At 37.0% G+C, this 25,276-nt stretch overlaps 1 protein-coding gene across 1 annotated transcript in view; it reads right to left on the reverse strand.

The window, feature by feature from the left end:
- Positions 1-25,276, reverse strand: part of WWOX (WW domain containing oxidoreductase) — a 527,431-nt gene that overhangs the window by 412,118 nt on the left and 90,037 nt on the right. The window contains exon 5 of the mRNA XM_009890387.1: positions 3,038-3,126. Coding sequence (XP_009888689.1) covers positions 3,038-3,126 — 89 coding nt within the window. The remainder of the gene's footprint in view (positions 1-3,037; positions 3,127-25,276) is intronic.

The raw sequence follows: 25,276 nt of genomic DNA on the forward strand, positions 1-25,276 counted from the left end.
TCCTGCTGAGCAGAGGATGACATTTCTTCATTCTTCATGTAGTTTCCACAATCTCTCAGATTCTCAAGCACATTCAAGAAGGTGGGCTTTTTTCCCCCTACAAGTTATTTGATTTACAATCTCAGCAATTTTCCCTCTGGTCCCTGCAATCCCACCACCACCTTCCCCAGCTGCAATAGGTCTTGCTGGTTTAACTGCAGGAAATTTAGGGATCCTTTTTCTGGAGTAGTTCCATTTTAGTTTTCTGATCCAGGAAGAGAGCTGTGAAACACAGGCCTGGAAGACTCTTTTCCTATAGCTATCAACCAGGACAAACAGGCTCCCAGGCTGTGATGTGACTATGATTACACCCATATATCTGCTGACAACAAATAGTACCTAGAGCCACATAGGATCCCAGAAAAGCAGAATTTCAGAAGACAAGCAAATCTATTCTCTATTTTATAAATTTTCCGTTATTAGGTCAGGTGTCACCAAGACCAACACATTCTGTGGAACACCAAAGTGTCCCAGAAAGCAATAGTGGACTGGAGAAATCGAACAGACAATAAAACTATCTGCACTCAGAAGTTTAAGATTTTCACCACTGAATACTAAAGGCCTCTTCACATAACCTGTTGTGAGAAATAAAAATACGGATCTTTATTAAAATGCATGCGTTCATACTCAATTTCTCCTTCACACTTTAAAATTATTGTAGTTTTTCCCCAGAAACCAAGACCTATACAACTCAGAACGCAAATGGTAGTTTTGTTTAGAAAAAAACCACTTAGTTGCTTTTCCTACCACTTGATTGTGAATGAATTTGTAAGACATTTCATGAGAAAGAAAACTCTCATAACGTATTTCCTATGCTCATTAACAGGACTTACAGCTACCTCATGGGAACTGGGGAGAGTGTGCCACAGTACACCTTCTCCTACAGGTGCATGACATCAGAGATATCAAAGCCTTTTTAAAAAGTTAGGCTACCAGCTGACAGACTTGCCAAAGCATAAAGAACAAGACTCAGTCTGTCACTGCAGCCTGTGAGATTTCTTTCAGTTGCTCATAAAGCTACTAATGCAAAGGAATCACGGATCTGACAAAAGCCTCTGGACGCTACAGGAAAACAAATAAACGAAGAGACAAAAGTAGTTAGTGTACATTAGGGCTGGAAAACACAGAGAGCTAGCATTGTAGTAATAAGATGCTACTGCCACATAATTGCTTTTCTGACCATATCCAGACATAGTTAAATCACAAAAAATCAGAGCCAGAAAGACCTAGTAGGTCTTCCAGTCCATTCTCCTGCCAGTGCAGATGATTGTAAGGTAACTCTTCTGTATCTGCATCAGATAAAAGATCTACTGCTACAGGCAGTGTGTGGGGTCTGGTTTCCATCCAGCCTCAGACTTTAAACAAAATATAACTGGAAATTCATTTTGGTCAAAACCCCGTAAGTCTCACAACAGATACAGACCTTAGACTTCCCTATAATGCTTGGAGTAGTCCTACCAGGCACACACACAACTGAGCACAGATTTGAGACAGAAATATCTGAAGACAAGGCAGAGGCTATAAATGCTGCCTATTACTAAAATTTTTCCAAATAAAATGAGAGTAAAACATTAGTAAAACCTGTCCATCACTGACAATGTAGCTTAACAGGCCCATGCTGGTGAAATAATGTACGCCAACAAAAGTAAAACAGGTCTTACTAATTCTATATGTTTGCTGATTCTGTATCTTCTCATTTTCTAAGTTCTCTGGCAAAAGTTGATTTAAGCACGTTGCGTTCTAAGGATTTATAAACATGCATACCAAAAGGAGTAGCTAGGATGACCATGATAGGACGGACCTGTACCACACAAATCAAGTTAAGAGCTGCATTTGGAAGGGTGGGTTTAACTTTTCACTGTAGCATACAGTTTTTAAAGAAAGGTAGCACATTAAAAGCATGAAGAAGCTAAACTAAAACAACTACTGTTCTTATATTATGAAACCAAGTTAGTATTAAAGCAGCAATACTGCAAGAATTTGTCTTTCTATTTCAAGGAAGTTTTAATATATGAAGATGATATATGATAAGAAAATATTGTTACCAAGGATTTTGGCAGTAAAGGAACTTGTGTTAGAAGTCAGTTTTGACAATTCTTTGAATCTAAAAGACCTATAAGTACTAAAATGTCATCTGTCTATCCATGTGAGATTTAGCTTTGGCAGTATTTCAAAAGTGAAAAAACATTCTTTGTTATATATTTTCCCTAAGACAATATATTTTCAAAGCTGTCTAAGAGGCCATATTCTCTTGAGAAGTACAGTAAGATGTATATGTGTTACAGAAATATTTGCAGAAGAAAGCTAAGTTTGAATAGTCACAACAATCAATGGGTCAAACTGTGGATAAAAGCACAAAATGCGGAATTTATTGTCAAGTGTTGGCACTTAAAGATTTCAAATAATTTCTTCAATTTAGAGATTCATTGTTCTGTTCAAGCTAAATTAAACAAACCATTTGGAAGCTAACCTGATTATCTCCATATAAATTAGTGTATTGTTAAATTATGTCATTTTGACTCCCCCTCCCCCCCATTCAAAATACAGGTCTGGAAAATGGAGCTCTCTGGCTCATAACAGTATTTTTTTAACGCTTTAAAAATAAAAAGAGAGAGAGAGAAGGTTAGAAAAGAAAGTAAGACAAGGAGTGCATTAATTGCTCATCTCTGACCTCTTCCAAACCACTGCAAAACTGATAAAAGTAGCCTGAGCCGGTTTTTATGCAGTTCAGCTTTGGCCTTTTTCAGTAGCCACAGGGGTATCGATGCTCCCTTTAAAGCTGGGGCTACACATGGAATAATAAGAGCGCTGTAATTATTTTTTTTAAGATGAAAACAAATGATCTTCAATTTATGCTAAAAAAAAATCCCGTGAAAAGATTATTCACTAACTGTAGTTGCTGCTCAGTCCAACTATGGTGAATTCTGCCAACTGTGCTCAGCTGATAAAGACATTAAAATAACAAGAAATTATTACATGTAATTTTCTGAGTACTTACACATTCTTGGATTTGAATGCTTCAGCAAAGTGCTGCACACTCTGAAGAGAAGCAAGGTCTAAGGTCATTGCTTCTACCTTGGCTTTATGCTGGAACAAGAGAAAATATAAAAAAAGATAAATAACAGCAAGTTGAGTTCACAGTATCATGTTACAGTAAATGTGTTATGAAACTTGTCCAATTCCCTTGTTTAACATTATAACCCCAAAGTGAATACAAATCATCAAAAAGAATGGACGATCACAACATTTCGTGCCAAAAGTAGCATTGCAATTTTGTGGTTCTGCTAAAAACATACACTATTTAAGACACAGCTTTATAGACTACAATGAATCGACACAAGGCAGTGTTAAGGTTAATATGGTATCTTTTTTTCTTCCATTTCGCCTGTGTAACTCATGAAATAAAAAGTAGAGTAAGCATTATTCATAACGCATGGTATTTTTTACATACCATGCCAATAGACAAATACTCTATAAAAAACAGCTAAATTAAAAACTGCACATATTAATCCAAAACAATCTATTGTTTGTAGCAGGTGATATAAAAGACAGTATAAAATGAGTATAGAAAACAACTGCTCAGCCTACACAGTTTTTCCTACAATAAGAGTTTACTAGTGCATAATACCTTCTAAAGAAACTGCGTATGTTCTTAAAACCAACTTTTCACCTAGAGGAGGACGTGCAATCCCACAAACTGACAGGTTAACCTGAAGGTGCTAACGTTAGACACCACCGAAACAACTCTTTAAACATTTTCAGCTTTAAGATCCCTGTTCTCAGATCTTTTGAAATGCTTACACTCCAAATCTCAGAAGAAACTGAACCAAGAGTCTATTTTCATTGCAACTTGTACAGTGGAAGTCACCCCAGAACCCAGTGGACTGTGGCTCTTTCAGGCCACAGTTCTGCACTACGTTCCATCGGACTGCAGCTGTGTGTCTGCACTGCAACACCCAACAGCTGTCTTTAGTTCTCCCAAAAACACTATACTTTAAGATATCTATGATCCTCTGCAAAATAAAAACCATCATGACATACAAGTCACATAGATCCCCTATGGAATTATGACCACGGGTATTTGTGCTCACCCTCACTTTTAGACTCTCCGCTGGCCAACACCACGTAAACTCTGGTACAGAAGAGAAAGCCGGCAAAAGCCCTGTACTCTCCCCAAACCTAAACATGTCAGCTTTCAGTCCACGCTGCTGAGCTGACTCAGGAAAAAGGAAAGTAGAGGGACACTTCATGTAAGTCCAACGTGCTACCTACACCTGCATATAAAGCTCATGGTTCAGACTGGACATTAGAACTACTAAAAGAAAGAGTAAGAAAAAGATGGAGCAGACAGTGGCACTATGCAATGAAAGGCAGCACTTGAGCAGAGAGGCAATAGGAGTTTTGTTAGCACCCCGGTGCAATGGGAGGTCTACTTTGACCACAAGGTAATACAGTGAGCATTTCTGGAGGAACAAAAGGAAGCAGCACGCATGTCAGCGCAGAAGGAAGCAAAGAAGAGTGCTCCCTTTGTCTCTCAAGTTCAAGCAATTCATCTGATCTCCATGTTCCATTACATTTGGTACTTTTCTCTCTACATCTGTTTTCTATTTTGCTAGCACCCATTCTGCCTGCTACAATTAACTTACAGGTTGGGTTTAAACAGTATGTCACTCAAATTCTTTTTGTCCCACTCCAGCCAGAATTATCAGGGCAGCAAAACAAACACAACTAAAATTCAGACAGGTCCAGTTCCCATCAGGAAGTATCAATTGATGAAGGCTGAAAATGCTAAACCCAAATTTGTTACAACGAGTTTTTTTTTTTACGCTCACAAGATGCACATCATTCTGGGATTCATTTTGCCCCACTGGGCAAATATTTCGTTCTGTTTGATGGTCAGAGACTTGAGAAAGATGATTATGCAATAGAGCTCCATAACAACTTCTCTTCAACTTTGCAGTTCAAAACTGTTTACTTAACAGAGCAGTAGTGTGAATAGTTGGGCTTGTTTTCTTCTGCTTTCCTCAGTGGAAACATTCTCCTGTCTCTCCCAAGGGTAAAAGGACAAGAATGCTACAAATACAGGGACAAAAAATAATGATCGAGCAGTTCAACAGACTATACCACAAGCTGTTAGCTACTGTCCTCTTGGGGACACACATTCAAGTCCATGCAATACTACTCAGGTAATGCTTTTCCTCTCGGCGTCACCTGTTAGGCTTCTGCTACTGATCCCAAGAATGGAAGAGAGGTGTCCATGTATTTCAAGTCCAAAAGAAAAAAAAAAGTATGATGCCTCCAAAACTCTTTCAGAAATAGAAATTACACAGACTAAGATTGGCCTGGATTTGTGGATGAATATATTGAAAATGTAAAAATCAGAAATTTAAAGATCGTAAATAAATTACTGAAATTGATAAATGGTCCACTGTTAGATAGCTAATGCGAACTATGTTTCCTCTGAACCAGTTCCATCAATGAAATGACACTACCTTTCTATTCATACTCCATTTTCTTCAGCCAGTAAGATAATTTATTTCACACAATTTAACACTATTTCACCTTTTCTTCTTTTAGCTTTGATACACATTCAGTTACAGAAAAAGACAAAGAAAACATTTGTTAGGAAATTCAGGAAATTGTATATAAAATGATCTGAAAAAGGAAAATGGAGAAGGAAAAAAAGGATGGCTTTAGTAACTTTTTCCATTGAATAGGTCAGCAAAGGCAAATGGCAATTATTTTTTTTTCAACTTTCTCCTTGCTTTTGCTTTTTAAAAACCTGACGGTAACAGCCTGTATGTCCTGCATGTATACACAAAACACACACTGAGCACCGAGATGCCCATTTGCGCTGTTTTCGCCATAGGAGAAACTGAAGCATGTGACATTCAAAGCAGTCGGATCAGAACTCGCCACTGCAGCTTCCGAAGGCATGCAAAAAGCCAAGCGGGAGTATTCCCTCCAAAGGGTAACTGAGGAAGGGATCAGTTTACATACCATGAGGTTAGGCAAGTTCCTCAACTTTTCTGCTTCAGATTTTCCCTTGTCAACTGAGATTCAAGCACCTCCCACTCCACAGAGGTATTTTGTAGACCATCAATTCCTACCACAGTTTGAGAACGTGAAATGCCAGGCCTTTAGTATCAAATCATTTTCATTCCAAATTTTCCCACTTCTACGTCACCATTTCCTCTAAAAAAGCTATGAATAAGGCAATATACTTGCAAGGTATGCTCTTAATAATTAAAGAATATCTCCAATCAATGACAAGTAGAAGGTTTTTTGTTTGCTTTCTTACAGTAGTTCAGTATAACCTTTGTTACAATGCTTTCCCTCTTTCCCAATAATCCTAGATAGCACATATTCTGTTATTTATAGGAAAAGAAAACATGTTTTTTAATAAAAAATAAAAATAAAAACCATTTTTGCTAAAAGGCATCATAACTGTAATTGTAAACCACAGTCAGAACTGACTGTTAATGGTATGCTGCAAATCCTGATCTAATGTGTCATAATTGTATTATGCTGATGTCTCTCACCATTTCACTTCACATATTTTCAGTACTGAATTATGCCTCATTTTATGTTGTGAAATCTTAAATGGGACTTGTCACTTTCCCAAATACAGAAGACAGTTTTAAAACTGACATCGTAAAATCAACACATGAAGGCAGAAAACTAGAATTTTTAAAATGAAATCGACAAAAGATATTAATGCTGCCTCTACTACTTTATTTTCATTTACATCATTTAAGAGGAAACAGAATGAGTGTAGAATAATTTAAAGAGCTCACTTCTAAATCACAGCATCATTTCTATGCGGCGCTGTTGAGAACCTGTGCAAAATGAGCGAGTGCCCCCCGGTGCAGATCCCTGGGACAAATGTCCCAACAGTGTCCAGACCCACCTTCACAACTCGACTGAGACCAGCTTCGCAAACTGGCCAAAAGCAGAACAGACACAAGCGGCGGACACGCTTCTGCTCTCTACCGAACCTTGCGAAAACAGGGCCAGCTAGAACCAACTGAAACAGTGCTTTTGGCATGGTGAGAATTTGCATTTCCGGAAGCCCGAAAAGCAGTTCAAGGCTACCAATGTCCAGGCACCAACATCCTGTCTTTGAGGAAACGGCTGAAGGCGGATCATTCGCTGGTTCCTACCAAGTCCTCTTTTGCACACAACACAGTCACATTTTGAAAAGCGCAAAGAAAAAAATTTATCTTGTATTTCACAGTTTTAAGTCCAGTTTTAAAAGCATTTTATCAATATTTCCACGTAAGTTTCATTATTCTAAATAACACCAGAAAACAGTTTGGTTAGTTTTGTATCTAAGCTGCTCCCTATTGGAGCAAAAATATTAAGAATGCTTAAGTGCAATTGGTTATATTTTGCACTCATGCTAGAAAAATGCTTATCGAGCCAGAAACTAACAAGAAAGTGAAAACATCCAGAAAGCAGGCAATTTCACTATATGCAATGGATTCACTTTACAGCTTAAAAACTGTTTAAAAATGAACACTGCATGCTAGAGTAGTTTGGCAGTAAACATGATTGTGCATTTGTGTCTTGGTATTGAAGAAGGAGCCTTTTTTCATAGTGAATTTTTCATTCAAATGTAAGTGATGATTTACGTTAAATATAGGTAAAGCATAGCTACATTTTCCTGAAGGATTGCAAGGAAGTGAAGAGCAGTACAATAAGTTGAAGCATAAAAGCTTTCTCTGTCATAATATTTATTATAATGGCATATAAAATAGCTGAAATAAATAATAGATGACTAAAAGTAAATTCATATGATAAAGAATCTTTCAGCAGACACCATTACTTCTGACTGCTCCAGTTTCATACAGAGTTGAAGAGTCTTAATAAATATGCTGTAGCCCCTGGATCTTATGTAAGCACAAGTCATTTCGTAAGGGCCTACTTAAAATGTAACATAGTGGACACTAGATAATTTACTGTATAATTTCACTCTCAAAAAATACCATGTATATAGCTTCAATATTTAAAAGTCCTTAACTCAAAAACGAATACACAGCACAACAACAAAAATACCTGACTTTGAAGAACTGAAAATACAATAAATTGGCAAAAAGCAGTTTAAGTTGATGAAGAAAAATCTTGATGACAACATCTTGCAATGCAAATAGTTCTCATATGCAGTGTGAGAAACAGAAAATCTTCAGGAAAAAAAGAATTTGACATCGAACCTGATGAAAAGTCTGTGGAATTACCTTAAAATAGGTAAAGTAAACAAATAATCAAAACTCAGCATACGACAAGTAATGCCCAAATCAACTCATATTTCCACGTTGAGGACATGAGAGGATGTTTTAGAAGCACGTCTGACAATTTGAGACATAGCTTACGACAGTCAACAGCCAGTGCCATGCACTATTTATGGAGGTACCTAATAGGGAAAAAGGCTCTCACTCAGGATTAGGACTGTAAGTATTATTGTCCCTAATGCAGGCAACATTTGGTACTTCATGCAAAACTGTATTTATGCAATGCCAGCTTCGTCTCCTTGGACACTTCGAATGCTGCACAGCTACCACTCGTGGAACTGACTGGGACAGATGAATCTTTAAGAGTAATCCAACATACATGCTAGATACTCTAATAATATGTTCTTCCGCTACGTTTGATACACCTTGATAAAGTCCATTAGAAAACATCATGGCAGAACAGTTTTACACTCGTTTTCCTAGTTTTTCTCCCCTCCACCCCCCAATATCAGCAATTTCTATACAGTACTTTCAGATTGTCATTCACTTTATGCAAGAGAAGAAGGTATGTGACACAAACCAATTTCCTAAATATTTATTATTTTATCAACCCAGGTGTGTGATGTACAAGGAAATAGCTGGGACTGACTGTGATTCTTCATGAAACTCAGAGATGAAAAGGATTTTCTTTCTTTCATTAGAAAGAAAATTTATTTAGTAATACTTGGTTTCACTATTTCCCAACATACTTGTTTTACCTGTATTTTGGTTGTAATTCACTGGTGTAAATTTTTCCACTATCCATCTAGCTCAATCCTGTCAAACCTGTGTTCACGCTGTGTGTGAGCTTGCTCAAAACCTCATTTTGTAAAGCCTGGTTCTTCCTGCTTAAGTAACTAGGTCTTCATCTTCTTCCCAAAAATGGAATTCTGGCAGGGGTTTCCTTCATCAAAGTCAAGTAAAGGCGAGTGACCTAATGGGTCAGTAAGAGCCTACAAAGTGCTGGTCATCCTTGGGCCTACATTTTATTATGAAAATGGAATTATTATTATCATCATCATCACCCTCCTTGTCTCTATCGCTTCTCCAGAAAATTTATGGATGTTTGGCAGAGAACAGTGTCTATCTTTTTGGCATCATCTACAACTTGGAGCAGTAAGAGGCCTCTTCAGAAAACCTGAAGCTCTCAAGCTGTAGTAGGACTCTACTGCAAATGAATGTCTTAGAGTTGCAAGGGCAGCTCCCCACACATGACAGTCTAGAACAAACACCTGAACTGGGGCTTTCACTGTTGAGCTCAACTGGGTTATGAAAGCAACAGAGAAGCCTGGGTCCTCCTTTAGCTAGAGAATAAACATAAAGGCAACAAATGAGCCACTGAAATTCTGAGGACAAGAGACCTGGAAGACTGATAAAGACGACCTGATACAAAGAAGTTCAGTTTCTGAGGATGCCATAGAGCAACATGGCATTCCGTCCTCACTTTTAAACAAATCACTATTCACAGCAATGTTTTTCCTTCTTCCAAATATTCAATTTACTTATAATTTAAAATCTATGTCACAAATAGAACAATGTGATTGAAGTCTTTAGGTATAGTCTGTATATTTAAGTTGGATGTGAAAGGGCTTTCTTGGTCATGCAACAGTGATTTTAAATTCCCCAATAATTGTAAAACTGTATCTCTGTCTATTAGTAAATCTACACATAAAAAGAAATTCAAAACACAGTTACTCATTTCTTTGTGGTTGCTTAATTTTTCCCATTTTAATATCTTTTTTTAATAAATCTTCTGCAATAAATACCACTACAATAAGCAATGTTATTTCACAATCTTTACATATAGTTAACTCTTAGACCAGTATCTCGGTAAATTCGGCCTTTTATATCTTCATAAATAATTAGAAAGGAAAAACATCTGCATCTTTTTCTGAAATCAGTATCTTCAGAGAAGTAAACTATGTCATCGCAATCCTAAATCATGCTTAAAAAAGAATAAGATAAGTCAGTCTCCTAAGGACATTTTTAAAATTATTTATTCCTTAGCCAGAGAGAACAAAGAAACACAAAAAATTACTAGACTATAATTTCAGAATACTTCAATTTGTAGGCTCCAAATGCCCCTGATTTTTCCTGGATGCACATGGTTCCATTGCAGGCAGTACACATCTGCATCAATAACAAGAAATTACATGCATTTAAAAAAAATAATCTACCATAGGTTTTGGCATTAGGAATTTGTTTGGCTCTTTATGTACGTGAACTATGGCTATTACTTGAGAGCCTACTTTTAGCTGGATTTTTTTGTTTCCCTGGATATAGATCATCACTTTCCCTCTCCAAACACCCATTCCTGTAAAGCTCATTTGAATTTTTCTTGGGGAATCTCAAATAATCTTGGCAATATATTACACGTATATGGTTTACTACTCTAATAAACATATCTTCTTGTTTACAGAGTAATCGAGGGAGCCTGGGAACATGTAACCAAATCTCGACTGTGGAGAGCCTCCTATTCAAATGCTTTCAATTCTTTTCATTCTGCAAGATTTGAAGCGATAGCACGCCACTTTTTCAAAATAGCAACAAGGCAAACAGCATTGGGATAATTTAGAAGGTACAGACTTTGTTTCCTTTGAAAAACTTGCTCAACTTGAAGTTTTTAAGACTAAATAAACCCAGTTTATGCGTTGCTGAGAAATATGCAGTATAGGAGGTAAATAGGTTAATGGATCTGTTGGAAATGGCAGGAAAAACACAATTTCCAAACAGATTAAATCAGTAACATCCCTATTGCAATACAATATTTTTGTTGTTAATTATCCATAGAATTAAAGATGTGTTATCTTATCCGTACAGCTATGCACACACCAATTTATAAACCTTACGGCAGGACTTGACACACACAGAGGAAAGTTAGCATCCCTACTGCAGATGACAAACAAGACGAGAAAAGCATGATGGTCAAAAGGGCAACAATGTTTAAGTAAATACAAAACGAACCCTTTTTCCCTCTTCTCTCATGATCCATAATCATAAGCTATGTTGTTGCCTGAAAGTGCAGACATGCACTGTGCAGTGCATTAATCCTTCAAACACTAACAGATGCTGGCAGGGATTTAGGCTGGAATGTATTTACAAAGTGACAAATTATGTTCCGTATTATACAGAGAGAGAAAGAGCACCCACAAATAGGCTGATAAATGTCAGCTGCAGTCACGACAAACGGTTTATTTTTATTATACTGTAACCACAAATGTTTTTTGCAGGGAGGCCCAAAGATTTATTTGTTGCAGGAAAAAACAAGATTATATATGACACAAAGTAATAACTGTGAGATCACTGATGTTCTGGGCAGTTTGCCCTCCTGGAAGCTATGCTCAGATTGAAAAATGTTGCTTAAAAATGGTATGTTATATGACACAAAATAAATAGTTCATAAATCTGTATTGAAACAACAATAACTAATAATTAAAGACAGTCTTAGGACACGGCTTATACAAGTTAAAAGGAAAGCATACTATTTCCTTTAGTGAAACACTGAAAATGAAGTAACAATATTAAAATAAATCTGACGAAATTGTTTTAGATTAAAAACAAAGTGCTATAATTGCTAGATGGAAGCAACATATATTTTAAATGTGGTCATCGCGCTATATGAACATTTAGCGTAGCACAATTAATTGGCAGAATAGTGACGTCTGCAGGTTTAAAAATGCATTGCAGCTGTTCTGAAGCATCTCAAAGCTTGCCCATAGATAAGATAAAGTTCTTTGCCCCCCTCTTAATACTGGCAAAATACGAATAGCAATATGGCTAAAAGTCATCGCTTCTTAAAGCATGAATAATTTCAGGATGCTTCAACATAAGTAGAAATAAATACAGGAGGCAAACAAAGAAATGAAAGAACTGAATAATTAGCTATTTAAGGCATTTTAATTGGCAGTTCAGGGTCACCATTTCCTACCTTTACACAACCTAAAATAGATATCTCACAGAACAATATCCTCAAAAAAAATAACAACATATATAAATTCTTTTGTTTCCACAACCGTTCACATTCCCTAGCTAAGAGATACACTGAAAATGCTCACATTGTTATGTATGTAATTTTAGAAAGTGAAATAAAAGGACTGAATCACATTAGTAAAGATTTCTTGTACAAATAAGGGTTGGCAGGATCAGGTTCTTAATATACACTCAATATACACAATATAGACGTCAAGAAAAATATTAAGTCTTCCTGCATGCACAAGAAAATATCAGGCGTATTTGAGCAGTACCAGAATATGGAAACCTGGCATTATGCCACCTGATTTGTGATCACAAAAGGAGGAAGTTTGTCTGTACTTTCTTTCTGAAGAAATAAAGATGGTGTGACAAAGAAAATGCAAACAAAATTAACACAAAGGCTGGAATTAGATTTCTGTGAAAATGTGGCCCATCTCAGGAATCATCTTGTTCTACTTGTAATCACCAACATAAATATAAAATCAAATATATCATTAAAAACACAATGTAATTCCAGGGTTTTCTGAAAATCTGAGATCAAAGTCTAGACCGTGTATTCTACAGATGCCTAAAGCTGACGGCACTCTGACACAGGCAGGAGGGGTCATAAGGCCATGTCCCTTTGTTCTAATAATTAAGAAAGTTTTAAATGGCTTTAGTGTAAATGTGAATGAAGTCCAAAATCAACTGTCTTATTTTTAAGCACAGCCAACATGAAAAGCTCTGAAATTTTCATTTACTAAATATACATGAATTTTCTGATAAAATTTTGATCTCTAGATACCAAAAGTACTCCAGAAAATAAATCTCATGCAGCAATATAGGGGAAGAGTTGACGGCCACTTGTCACTATACTTACTAGAATACTTATTTCCTAAATACAAGTTGCCAATGAACAATATAGTGACAAGGATGGAGAATATGCCTTAAAAATTATACTCTTACAAGTATTTGTACATAAAAACAAAGAAGTGCTGCCATTACAGCAAGTAAAGCGGTGAGAAAAGCATAATAATGACCTAGTTTTAAATATTTGCCTGAAGAATAGGTGTGCAAGATTGAGAGAAATGCTCTAGAGATAAAAAGGAGGGGGGAGCAAAGAAGAAAAAACCAACCACCATTGCCTTTCCCCTTCATAAAAGAAGCGAAAGCGAACACAAAGAACTGAACACGAAGAGAAGCAGCATGCAAAGTTTGTGAGTAATACTCTCTCTGCTGGACAGAGAGACTTTTTAGATGCCTTCTGCAGTTCTGCAACCATAAGCGTTAATGTTCTAATGTAGTCATTCAGTTATTAAATTGTTTTTAATTTAACAGCTCTTGTAACATAGCTAAATAACTAGCACACAGTCTACCTTAAAATTTTGCTTTTAAGCAAGTAGCTTAGGCTTTTCCCAAATTTTAAGGTAAATACTGGCTGTACCTACCTGAACACGTGAAAAAATAGCAGCTACTGTATATCTTACCCATATGCCACATGCAAAAATGTAAAACATATTAAAAATTTTCAAAAAGAAAATTTCCAAGCAGATGTTTATAAACAGAAGGTAACGGATAAAAACCCAAACACAATGCTGCATTATGTTACATGATTCACTGATGAACCCATTGGAACTACAGCAAAAAGCCCTTCTGGAAAACTTCCAGAAATTAAAAGGTGCAAACAAGCTGCCTAATACCCTTGCGTAGACTGAATTCTTATGAAGAAAATAAAGTTTATTGTCTGGAAACACAGAAAGCATGAGGAAAGCACTAAAGCAATGGAGGTGAACAATTAGACAGATGTTCACTTAAGGAAATAAAGAGAACAGAAGAAGCCATCACTGAGGAATTTTACGAGAATACTGACAACTCTGCACCTCATCAAGGGCATTGGTAAAGTTAAAGCCACTGAAGCCATTTCTACTCAACTCCAGTATAACTGCTGACCTTGCAGAAGGCTGCATTTAGCAAATGTGGCTTAGGAAAATAGCATTATACTTTCCATTTTACTATTTTTTCCCGAACTCCATCCATATACTGTACTGTATTTTTCAAGAAAATTAACTTTATTTCCTTGTGTAATATTACATACACTCAGATTTTTTTTTTCCTAACTATGCTCAGGTATCAGGAAAATCTATATTTAAAAAGCCTTTGTCATTTAAGCAAAATTAAATAGTGTCAATTACATCTGATCTTCAGACACGTGTATACATGAATAGCTGGAATGGTTTTGCTTAATATGATTATATACATTTCTAAAGTAGTCGGGAGTTTGCATAATACGCAATATGTCAATCTGGACTTGTTTTAGAACATACAACGTTTGGCATTTAACTGCTAAGAGAATAATGGAGAAAAAGCATATTTTGTTGATAAACTGTCTTGTAGAGCAAAAAATATAGACATACATGCAGGCAAAAGGAGAAGGAATTAGTAATAAGAGGTAAGATTTTTTGGCAAGGACAAAAGCCTTACTTTTCTGTACTTGTGCAGGCTGAGGTAGAAACGTAATCTGTTCCATGAACATACCTCTATTGTTTAAAATATAATTTCAAAACTCTGGTTTATGATAACATTTCTCTTGCATATTTTCAGAAAAATATCCTCCAAATCTCAAGCGTACTACTGATTTCTCCTTTTCTTTTATCTACTTATATGTTTTCAAAAGTGACTCCCAGAGTAACCAGAAACTGTAGCTCGGTATCACTAACCCAACTTTCACCTCTTTCTTGCATGCAGCGGGCTGCTTCCCACAACATTCACCCATTGTTTCTCAGCTGTAAATATAAACACAACATGCATCCCCTTGCTCACATACAGCACGGTATGCAAATATCTGAAGTGAAGCCCCCGGTGATCCAATTGCCAGAGTTCCCACCAGCGTTGGAAACCGGGCCCATCAAAATTGTTCTGTAATAGCACTGGCATAAACAATTTGGGTATCAGGTTGTAGAGATAGGGAGAAAATACTAATTAAAAGCTATGTCCTTCTCTAAATATTACTTGTACATAAAATAAATAAAAAAATGCCCTAGGAAGTAGATTTTTATAAAAGACTCATGGCGTTTAAGAGCACCAGACTGCCTCTTTTGAGCATCAGCCACCAGTCCCATTTATAAAGAGGGACAACCCATTCCTTGGAAATGGTTTTGCAGGGTTTGCAATACAATCAGCAGCTCCCCCAGGTCGGCAGGGGACAAGTGGTGTATTTCCCACACGCTAATGTTTGAAAGTTCTCAGTAACTCAGGAGAAATGCAGAAGAAAATTTCATCATTCACATTTTAAATAATATAAAAGATGCGGAATGTGATTGATTTCACACTAGAGAGAATTGAAATTACAGTTATGGGATAGGTTTTTTCATGTACTGTAAGGTCAAGTAATAGTAAATAATTAATGAATTATGAAACAAATTTTCTATATGGCAACACATAAATTCTATTCAATAAGATCTAAAAGTGTAGTTACACCAAAAAGCCATACAATATATCACAAAATGAAGAAAATGCATGATGCTGAGGAATAAAGGGGGGGTTGCCATTATATTGGAATAACCGTTACTCTTACTGAATATAAATAACATCTTTCCATACTTCCACATCATTTTCATAAGTTTTACATCTCATAATCTCCTACTTTCATCTTACTGCTGATTTGGTTTTAGCTGAAGTCTAAGGATTGCTTATCCTTATTCCCCCTTTACTAGTATAAATTCTACACTCTTTGATGCTGAGGCTCTCTCCTACAATTTAGTAAAGTCCATGATAAAATACTGTAGGGATCTTGGTTAGACTGACGTGAGCCACTGACATACAATTAATGCTATAAATGCAAGTCAAGAAGTCAAAACGGGAACCCCCAAACTACCAGAAGTCACCCAATATATTTTTTGTCTTGATACCTTAAAATTAGTTGAATTTGGAGCTTTCTGGATTAGTAGGTGGGAAACCTGCTTCTTCAGCTGCATAAAATTCATGCTCTGATTATCTTCTCAATAATTAAAAAACCTGGATTTTGCTAAGAGATTAAACTAGTCTGGATTTCAGACTCAACTATGGTAAAATATCACATACAGAAAAGGAAAAAGGGGAGGAGGAAAAATAAGCAACTTTTGAGGAATGTGTTTCTCACTTATGGTGGCGGCTTAAAGTCATTCAGACATTTGAAATTGTCCCAGGAGATAATAAATCAGAAAAGAACAAATTTGGCAAAGTTCCTGCCAAATTTTTGTATCAAATGCAGACAATTTATCCCATCTATTTCCTAAATAGTCTGGGCAAAACCCCTTGAAATGAATGTAAGCCAGATGTTGGGTCTCCTACAGCAACTGTGTCACCATATAATGTCCTTGGTTTGGGTGACAGTAATTGCAGACAAGGAAGGACATAGCCAGTCACAGTATGTACAGTCGTAATAGAGAAGTTTTGAGATAATTTACAAACACCATCATTTGCATAGCTATAAATTTCAGCCAATAACCTGCAGTAGTATATATAAGCAGTTTGAACCTGGTCCCTCCAAAATACATCAAGTTCCATTTAGATATAATCACTGATTCACAAACACCCCACAGCAAGAGTGTGTGTTCTCCCGTTAGACTGAAGAACAAAACACAAAATCAGAAATGAGAGGCCTGTCATTTTTTTACTCTTCTAATGGTATAAACTCATTTACCACGCCGCTTTGGAAGACGTAGACAAACAAACAAACTTGTCAAGGAGATCTAGAACAAATTTCAACCTTTTGCTCTAGAAGAAATGTTAACTTCCAAAAAGTTAAAGCAGTTCCCTTTCCAAAGATGCTTATATTAATGGCATCTTAAATAATGCAATTATGAAAAAAGTCATCTACAAAGACTCAGTCAAAACGCAAAAGTAAATTAATTCCCTAGAAATTAAAGAAGAAAGTTAATTTTTGATGAATCAAGCTGGTTTTATACCCTTATAATAACTATGGTCATTTTATGCAATGTAATGTTTAAAGGAGTCAGGATCATGCAGTTTTTCAAATGAAACCCATTGTTTCATGTATAGTTTACAGAATCCTATTGTCTTTACATTATTTTTAGGCAAAATTTTCAAAGCCATGATGTACCTTATAAAAAGTTTTCTGAACTGACCCTGATACACAATGCCTGTGACTTTGGAACTAGATACTTTTTCTCATATATGTGTAGCTTGAAAAGCCTATGACCACTGTCAATTTGTATTTTTAATTCCAGGGCTGACAAAGTTTAGTGAAAATCACCCTTTTCTCCCATCCCATGAAACCATTCAACACGATTTTTCAGTCTTTTTTTCTTTCACTTCATTCTGTCTTCTCCAGTGTAGACAGCGAATTTGATCAGTTAAAGAACACAGAACTGCACAAGGTACAACACAGCGTTTTGAGGCATGACTCACTTATTCTCTCAGGCCCATGTGAAAGGATATGCCAAAATGATAACACATGGAAGGTTTATATTTATAAGACTTTGATTAAGTAGGCAATTTTAGGAGGACAGAGACAAGTTAAAGGAAAAGGCTCCAGAAGTACTGAATTTTGGTTAAAAAAATCAACAGCATTCCTATAATCAACTAACTCCATGGATTATTTAATAAGCAAAATTATCCAGCAATGAAAAATGCCATCAATGAAGCAGATGAGGCAATGAGATATGTAAGCCAACCATTTAAATGCCTTTTAGCACTTGTAAGCATTTGGTTTCAATTTAGTTTTTCAAACGCCTCATGCTACGGTGCTGGAACTCTCCAAAAAAAAAACAACCCACCAAAACCAAACCACCATAAACAGACAAGACAAAAACCTGAGCTGTTTCTCAGAACTGCATAAAGACCTGTGCAATAATTTTCTAAAGGCTTAACCTTTTTTTTTGTTTGTTTGTTCCTGAAGAACAGGATGACTATACAACTAGAAATGAAGTTCCACCAAATAACTGCCAGCCCTGTAAATGTACACGGTACCATTACAGATCTGGCTCCTAATATCCACACCTCAATCCAGCAATTTGGCAAGCTTAAGCAAATGCCTATTTGCATTTTTAAAGGTAAAGAGCTTGGTGTACCTGATGCCTGTAAACTCTTGAAAGGTTTATTAGTGTACTCAGTTCCCATTAAAATTGACAGCAACCAAAGCCCACTGAAAATTCCATTTTTCCTTTAAAAATAGGGTGGGGATTTTTTGCAGTTAAGAAGTTAAATTATTTGCTTTAAGTAAGTCAATATATTTAAGATTTAAAAACCAAGCCGAAACATCATTGTATCAAGAGCAGAGGAAGGATTCCAGCCAAAGCAAAGGCCTGAACTGAATCACTTTCAGCAGACCATTTTTCCATTTCACTTTCCAAGCTACGCGATGGCATTTCAAAGGTGCCGCGAGCTGCAGGCCCCCACGCTGACCAGCGCAAAACGGCTGTAACTTGGGCTCCAAAGCCAGAAATGTTAATTCATCATCCTGTCAAAATAATGACATTCATTCATAAGTACCATCCAATCTCCTCCACACCTGGCTGAGTCCTCTGTTCAGCCTAGTGAAACACACTAATTACACACTTTCTCCGCCTGTCCTCTGGACAGCGTACCTCACCGTATTTGAAAAGAGTAATGATTTAGAACTAAAAACTGGGCAAACACCCTTAAACTTGACAGAAGAACAGACAGGCCAGAGAACCCAGGCATGTTAGGTGCCATACTCAGTCCATCAGATGCCAAGCCCGCCTCGCTGAGCACTTTGTACTAAGACTTTTCCACAAAGCCTCTTGGCTATCTTGCCCAGGCAAAATTAATTTAAATCTTGCAAGCTGCTGATATAAGATTATCTCAGTCAGAGCATCTTGGATCCACGGCCCTCGTCAAAAGTAAAGCATCAAACTACGATCGGTGCTTGTATACTCTCACTTGGGCAAATGAAAAGGATGATAAGAGAAATACGATTTCCTTTCCAAATCCCTGTGCGATAACAACCTACTACAGCTGTACTCTTATGCTTCTTGCACAAAACAAGAAGCAAAGCCTAGAACATCCCAAACGAATGGCATAATTCTTCCTGTGTCCAGCTGAGTGACTACTTAGACATTTCAGGCAAAGGAGTAGAGAAGGTTCCTTCAATTACCTTCTGCTCAGAACATTCACATCTAAAACTGAGGATGCTAATTCAAATCCTTCTAAGCACACACACACATGCAAAAAATAGAGATACAAATCTTCCATTAAGCATCACGATTAAAAACAGGAGGAGGTACAACCATGTTATCTCCCGGAGCATCCCAATCCAGTAGGCAATGTCTAAGAGCATTCACCAAGTAAGGCTCAGCTAAAGGAAACACACCTACCATGCAGCTCAGTACGGTTTATATATTCAGAAATATTAGGACTAATTGAATTCTAAAGATGGGAAAACCCAAGTATGCAAGTTACCATGGAAATTTCTTTGTAAAAGCTTATGTGCTTCAGAATTTCAGTTTTTTCCAGAGTTTAAGGAAAGATTTTGAGGATCCACATTCTGAAATGCTGTGCTTGGTGAAACAGCAGTGCAGAATTTAGGTCCCAGTATTTCAAACTGAACTAGTCCCAGGCAGAGGCCAGCCTCTTTCTGCAGTGTTCCTTCACGAGCATGTGAATTCTGTTGCATTCACAAAGGGCGCAAAAACGTGTAACGCTGTGCACCAACCTGCCACGCGCTCTGTGGGCTACCGAAACTCCCACCTCTTTCTAGACTGGCAGCCAGCCTGACCTATCAAGTCCAGGTTTTTGATGATGCTCAAATACTCTTTCTTCCTTTCTGTTGAATTTTATTCGCTTACCAACCTTTAAAAGACCTGTGCTCATCTGTTACCACCTTTGCTGAGGCCTGGTAACACTGGGCAATTGCTATCAGGCAGCACAAAGGCTTTGCTCTGACATGACCCATCTGCAGCCATGCCCGTCATTAAACAGCAATTCTGAAGGGATTCCTGAATTTTAAAGCATTAAAACCAGACTTACAAAATAATTCCTCTAGGTTACATGGCAGATCAGAGACAGAATCTAACCAGCTCCATCCAGGTCTCACAATAGATGTTAAAACCTTCATGGCATCAGCTTTCATGAATGACCCTTTTAATAAGGTACAGAAAAAAAGAAAATTTAGACCTGACCTTTAAAATACACTCTTGTTATGTTTTTTAACCATTGCAGTGACGAGGAGGAAGTGTTTTCCTGAAGGAGTATACTGTACCTTTAATGGTTCATTTGTAGTTCAGAACAAAATCTGAACTATTTGTTGTTCATTGTTGTTATATTCTGTTCCAAGGTTCATAATTTGAAAATTGACTTTGGGGACTTTTTGCTTGGTCTATTAAAATGATTCATGTTGCATTCAACATAAATTGTGCATACACAGAGGAGGTTTAGCACACGTATTCACAGTATAATAACTAAAGTGAATTTTGTACAAGCTGCAGTTTGTGGCAAGGATGCAGTATCATTTGTCTTAATTTTTCTTCAGCATTACATTAGGCTAGTGCATTTACATTTTCAGGTATGGCTAAACACTTTAAAACTTCCTTTTTACAGCATGAGTAAAGAGAGAATCAAATCTACATGTTTATATGATGTAACAAAGTAATGCCTTTTTACTGTCTAAAGTACACATGGATTTACTTTCCACTTACCTTCCTGCACAAAGGCAACTGCAAAGTGCATGAAATATTCACCACCTATGAATCATGTAGTGTTCCTATTAAAAAGATGATAATGTTCTGTTTTACCTTTCAAGCCATGATATGGTAACAGTCACAGCGTCTAAGTGGTTTTGTCACTCAAAACTACCACTGTAATAATATACAGTAAGGGATGAGTGTGTTCAGTGTTTTATAAAACTTTAGGGCCATTTCGTGTCTATTAAGTAAATAATTAAGAGCTGAGATATGACTTCAGATACTAGGTTCAGAAATACTTATTTTGCAAAATTTGAGAAAGTAGATTTGCCGTGGAGGGCAGAATGAGAAACCAAGACTGTATTCTAGTTGTCACTCTGTCTTCACCGAGTCTCAGGAAAAGTTCATCTGTTGTATGTGCTTATTGTAAAAAACAGTTTAATATTTCTAACATGGAAATTTTTGAGAAGATATTTCAACTTTCAGCTGTACCGAGTGTGATTTTTCACTATGGTTATATTCTGGTCTTCCCTTCTGCAGTGCAATTTTCTTCTCGCATAGATTTTTAGTACACAAGTGTCAATGCTTGAGGCTAAAAAGCATTCAGAAATTGATACCTACGGACAAAATGTGTGGGCAGACAGTCTGGACAAATAGGTTTTGTGTACAAAAATTCTTGCAGAATGACCTGCATATCCAAGAATTGATCAGTCCCCAGAAGTTAATGTTAGTTTGATATCAACAACAACAGCAACAAAGAAAACTCTAAAAGCAAATCACTTTATTTAGATGGAGTCCAATAATCCAGAATGGATTTTGCACAAAAACGGATAAGAAGCCATTATGCACTTAATATTGCATTGGGAAGGAGCCAAGCTGACGTGGGAATTTAAGCCAAAATATTCTTTTTTCTTCAGGATACAGAGAAATTCAACTTTTCCTTTTTTCTCTAGTCGGAGTGATTTCGGAGGTGTAATACGGACTTCTCTAAATCTGAGAAGCACTTAAAATTGCAGTATACTTATGCTGAACATATTCTGACCATCAAAGCGGAGCAAGGTGAACCCCACCTTCAGTACCACAATAAACCTTCGTGCCTGAAGAGCAAAAGTTTCTTGCCATTCTGTACGGACCCAACAAAGATAGTAGTGGAATGCACAACTCAAAAGTGTTTTCAACCTTTACTTCAGCTGCTCTACTAGGTCCTCCATCATCCAAATATATTATGCCCGAAGGGGAGATCAGTTAATAAGCCTGCTTCCACCCCCCTGGCGCTAAGTGGGCCTGACGCCCACTGCAGAAGAGCCAGTGACTCCCACGCAGACCGCATTGCAATAAGGGCCACATTTTCAGCAGCTGACTGCTACTTTTTCTTTTTTCTAAGTAAACAACCCCATAAAACTACCAAATTTTTCTAATTCTTCTATCAGTATCACATAAAAAGAACATGAACAAGTATTAGAAGACCGCATAACTAATTAAAGGTGCCCTGTTAGGCTCTATGGACCAAGGCTGAGGATACGCAGCTCCTATTGCAAGCAGTATAAGAACCACTTAACATTCAAGGGTTTCCTTTTTCCCTTATACGCATCCTTATTTTACCTCTGTGTCTCCATTTCTGTCAGTACGCCATAAGAACAACTCTAGGATGAAAGTCACCTTTTTCCACTAAAACATTCTGCCCAAGACGCCGCTCAGGCTCCGGGCAGGCGGACAGTAAGGCCTGGAGCAAATCTCACAGCAGCACCGACATCTGTACCATCATCAGACTGTGCACCTGGAAGGTGGAAAAAGTGTGGATGGTGCAATGAAAAGCAGACCTGGGCAAGGCTGATAAACGTCATCCAAATCCATCTAAGGGTAAATTTGCAAAAGCCGTGGCAGGGCAAACTCATTTTTTGGAGCTTACAGCTTTTCAGGACTGGAACTACTTTGTTTGCAACAGGCAGCGTGTTTATGCATCTGAGGTTTGAGGAAAGGCAGTCTTACACTGGGAAAAAAGTGAAAGAGTTCACATGCTATCGGACAGTTTATAGCTACTTGGTATGTCTTCCCGTCATAGGCAGGGCTTAAGAGATATAATCCTAACGGATCACGTTCCACGCAGTATTTTAAGACCATATATCTGCAGAGACCATCTCAGGCCAAAAGAAAAAAAATTTCAAAAAAAACCACCAACCCTCTTGCTACACAACATTTGCTCCACTTCCATTAAGCAGAATTTCCTCATAAACTTGCTTAATAATTACTATTTTAACTATAAGCAGCAAGACTGATATTCTGAAAGACTAGCTGAAAAACAATTAGGATAACAAGAGATTTTATAAAGACACAAAAATAGGAAGCACAAAGAAATACATATTCTAGAATTAAATACAGCATAGAAAACAGGAGTCAAAACACATCTTTCCTTAGTTTTTATATACAATAATACTCAAACTGTAGGACTTGTAATTTATTTTTATTAGCTCTGCTTTCCTAAGGAGCATCAGTTTCCCATCACTTTACATAAACACTTAGGAATATCTTGGAAATATATAAAGACCTTTATTGACTATATTAATTAAAATTCAGGAAATTCAAGTTAACAATGCAGTGCAGAAAATGAAGAACAGAAATCCATACAGAAGCACTTAACTCCAAAATGCATTCAGAATCCTAGAGACGCAGGTACTGTATGTGTTAAATCATACAGGGTAAAAAAAATAAAATAAATCTATATTTTAATCTTTTTGGGCGGAAACAAATTATCTTATTTACTACATGAATGGTTTCCTCAATTTGACGCCAATCTTTGGAGGCAACTTCAACCTGTCTGAATTAAACAGTCTGCAGAAGAAAAGACTAGATTATTTATATTATAGAATACTGTTAAAAAATAAAATTGAAAGATTACTTTACCATACATTGAAAATAAGAACATGCACATCACTCCAGCTTACAAAAAACTAATTTTACTTTTTCTGTTCTGAGAGAAGTTTGATAAGTAGGAGACATGTTTATATATACACATATATATATGTATGTATGTATGTATAAATCCCCCCCAAAAGGCAGTACCTAAAAAGAGAACTTCACAAAATTGTCTTGCGTCTGTGTACTGTGATTATAGATGTTGCAATCAGATCCTTTGGTATTTAACCTTTTTATCTGCAATAACTGCATTGTATATATACAATACAGATAAACTTTATATTTCATTCTATACCTCATAAATAAGTCTTGACTTACGCTTTCTAGAGAAGTCACATTTCTTTTTAATACATATGTGCACATTGGAAAACAACCAGTATCATAATAAACTGATAATAATTCACTGAAAAAGTGATAGCGGCCAGATGAAAATATCTCAGATAGAGGAACATTTCCTAACATGTAATTTTCAGAGATGTGGGCAAAACAAATGAACAGTTTTAACGAAAGTCAAACTTGCATTGTCCACTCATTTTTCTACAGTTCACTGATACACAAATTTACTAAGTCAAGGCCTACTTACACAAATACCCACAACAGACAGTAATGATTCTTCACAGACAAACCTCTACCATGTATCATATCATGTTTACTTTAGTAGACATGACCTCCTGCACTGAATGCTTACACAGGCAGCTCTCGTGTACCAAAAAAAAAAATGACAGAATAGACAAAACTATCTGCATTTCACAGAAACTCACTGTCTGCCTCACTATTTGGTGTAAACTCCATTTCAAAAGGCTTTGCAGCCCCAGACAAATTCTGAAAGAGAAATATGTTCCCGCTGTGACAGAAAGCAGGCGCACAAACTCCGTGTGAAAATCCCCGAGGCACCCTGTGCTGCGCTGGCCAAGTCTCCTGGCTGCCCAAGGACCTGCTTTGTCCACCTGAGAAAACCTCGACTCTTCCCACCTTCTGCCGGCCACTGCCTGGCAAGATCTCCCAGGTGATTTCACAAATCACGACTTAAATTTGTTCCATGATTTGCCTAAGAATTTCTTAATTCACTTCCTATTTTGATAGCAGCTACTACTGAACTACTGAAATTGTAACTCGCTTGAAGAGGAAAGAAGAAAACTTCACCAAAAAGGGGCAAGCAAGGAAGAAAGAAGAAAGGATAGGGTTTTTTTGTTTGTTTTCTGTGTATACATTGGGTGTTCTTTTGGGGGGGAGTCTTCAAGAATTGTTGTACCCCTTTATTAACCACAAGCTGTTGTAGTTTGACAGCTGTTCACGTACGCTGACATGTACCATCCATAGACAGGAGACCCCAGCACTTACACGTTCTTCTTACAAACATTAAACTAGTGTAATAATAATATTCTTTAGTAAGGGCTGTGATCCCTGTTTAACAGACGGGAAAAGGAAGGCGTAGAGAGGTCATATCCCCAGAGGAAGTCC

This window comes from Charadrius vociferus, unplaced genomic scaffold, assembly GCF_000708025.1.
Source record: "Charadrius vociferus isolate BGI_N301 unplaced genomic scaffold, ASM70802v2 scaffold498, whole genome shotgun sequence".
Lineage (NCBI taxonomy): Eukaryota > Metazoa > Chordata > Aves > Charadriiformes > Charadriidae > Charadrius > Charadrius vociferus.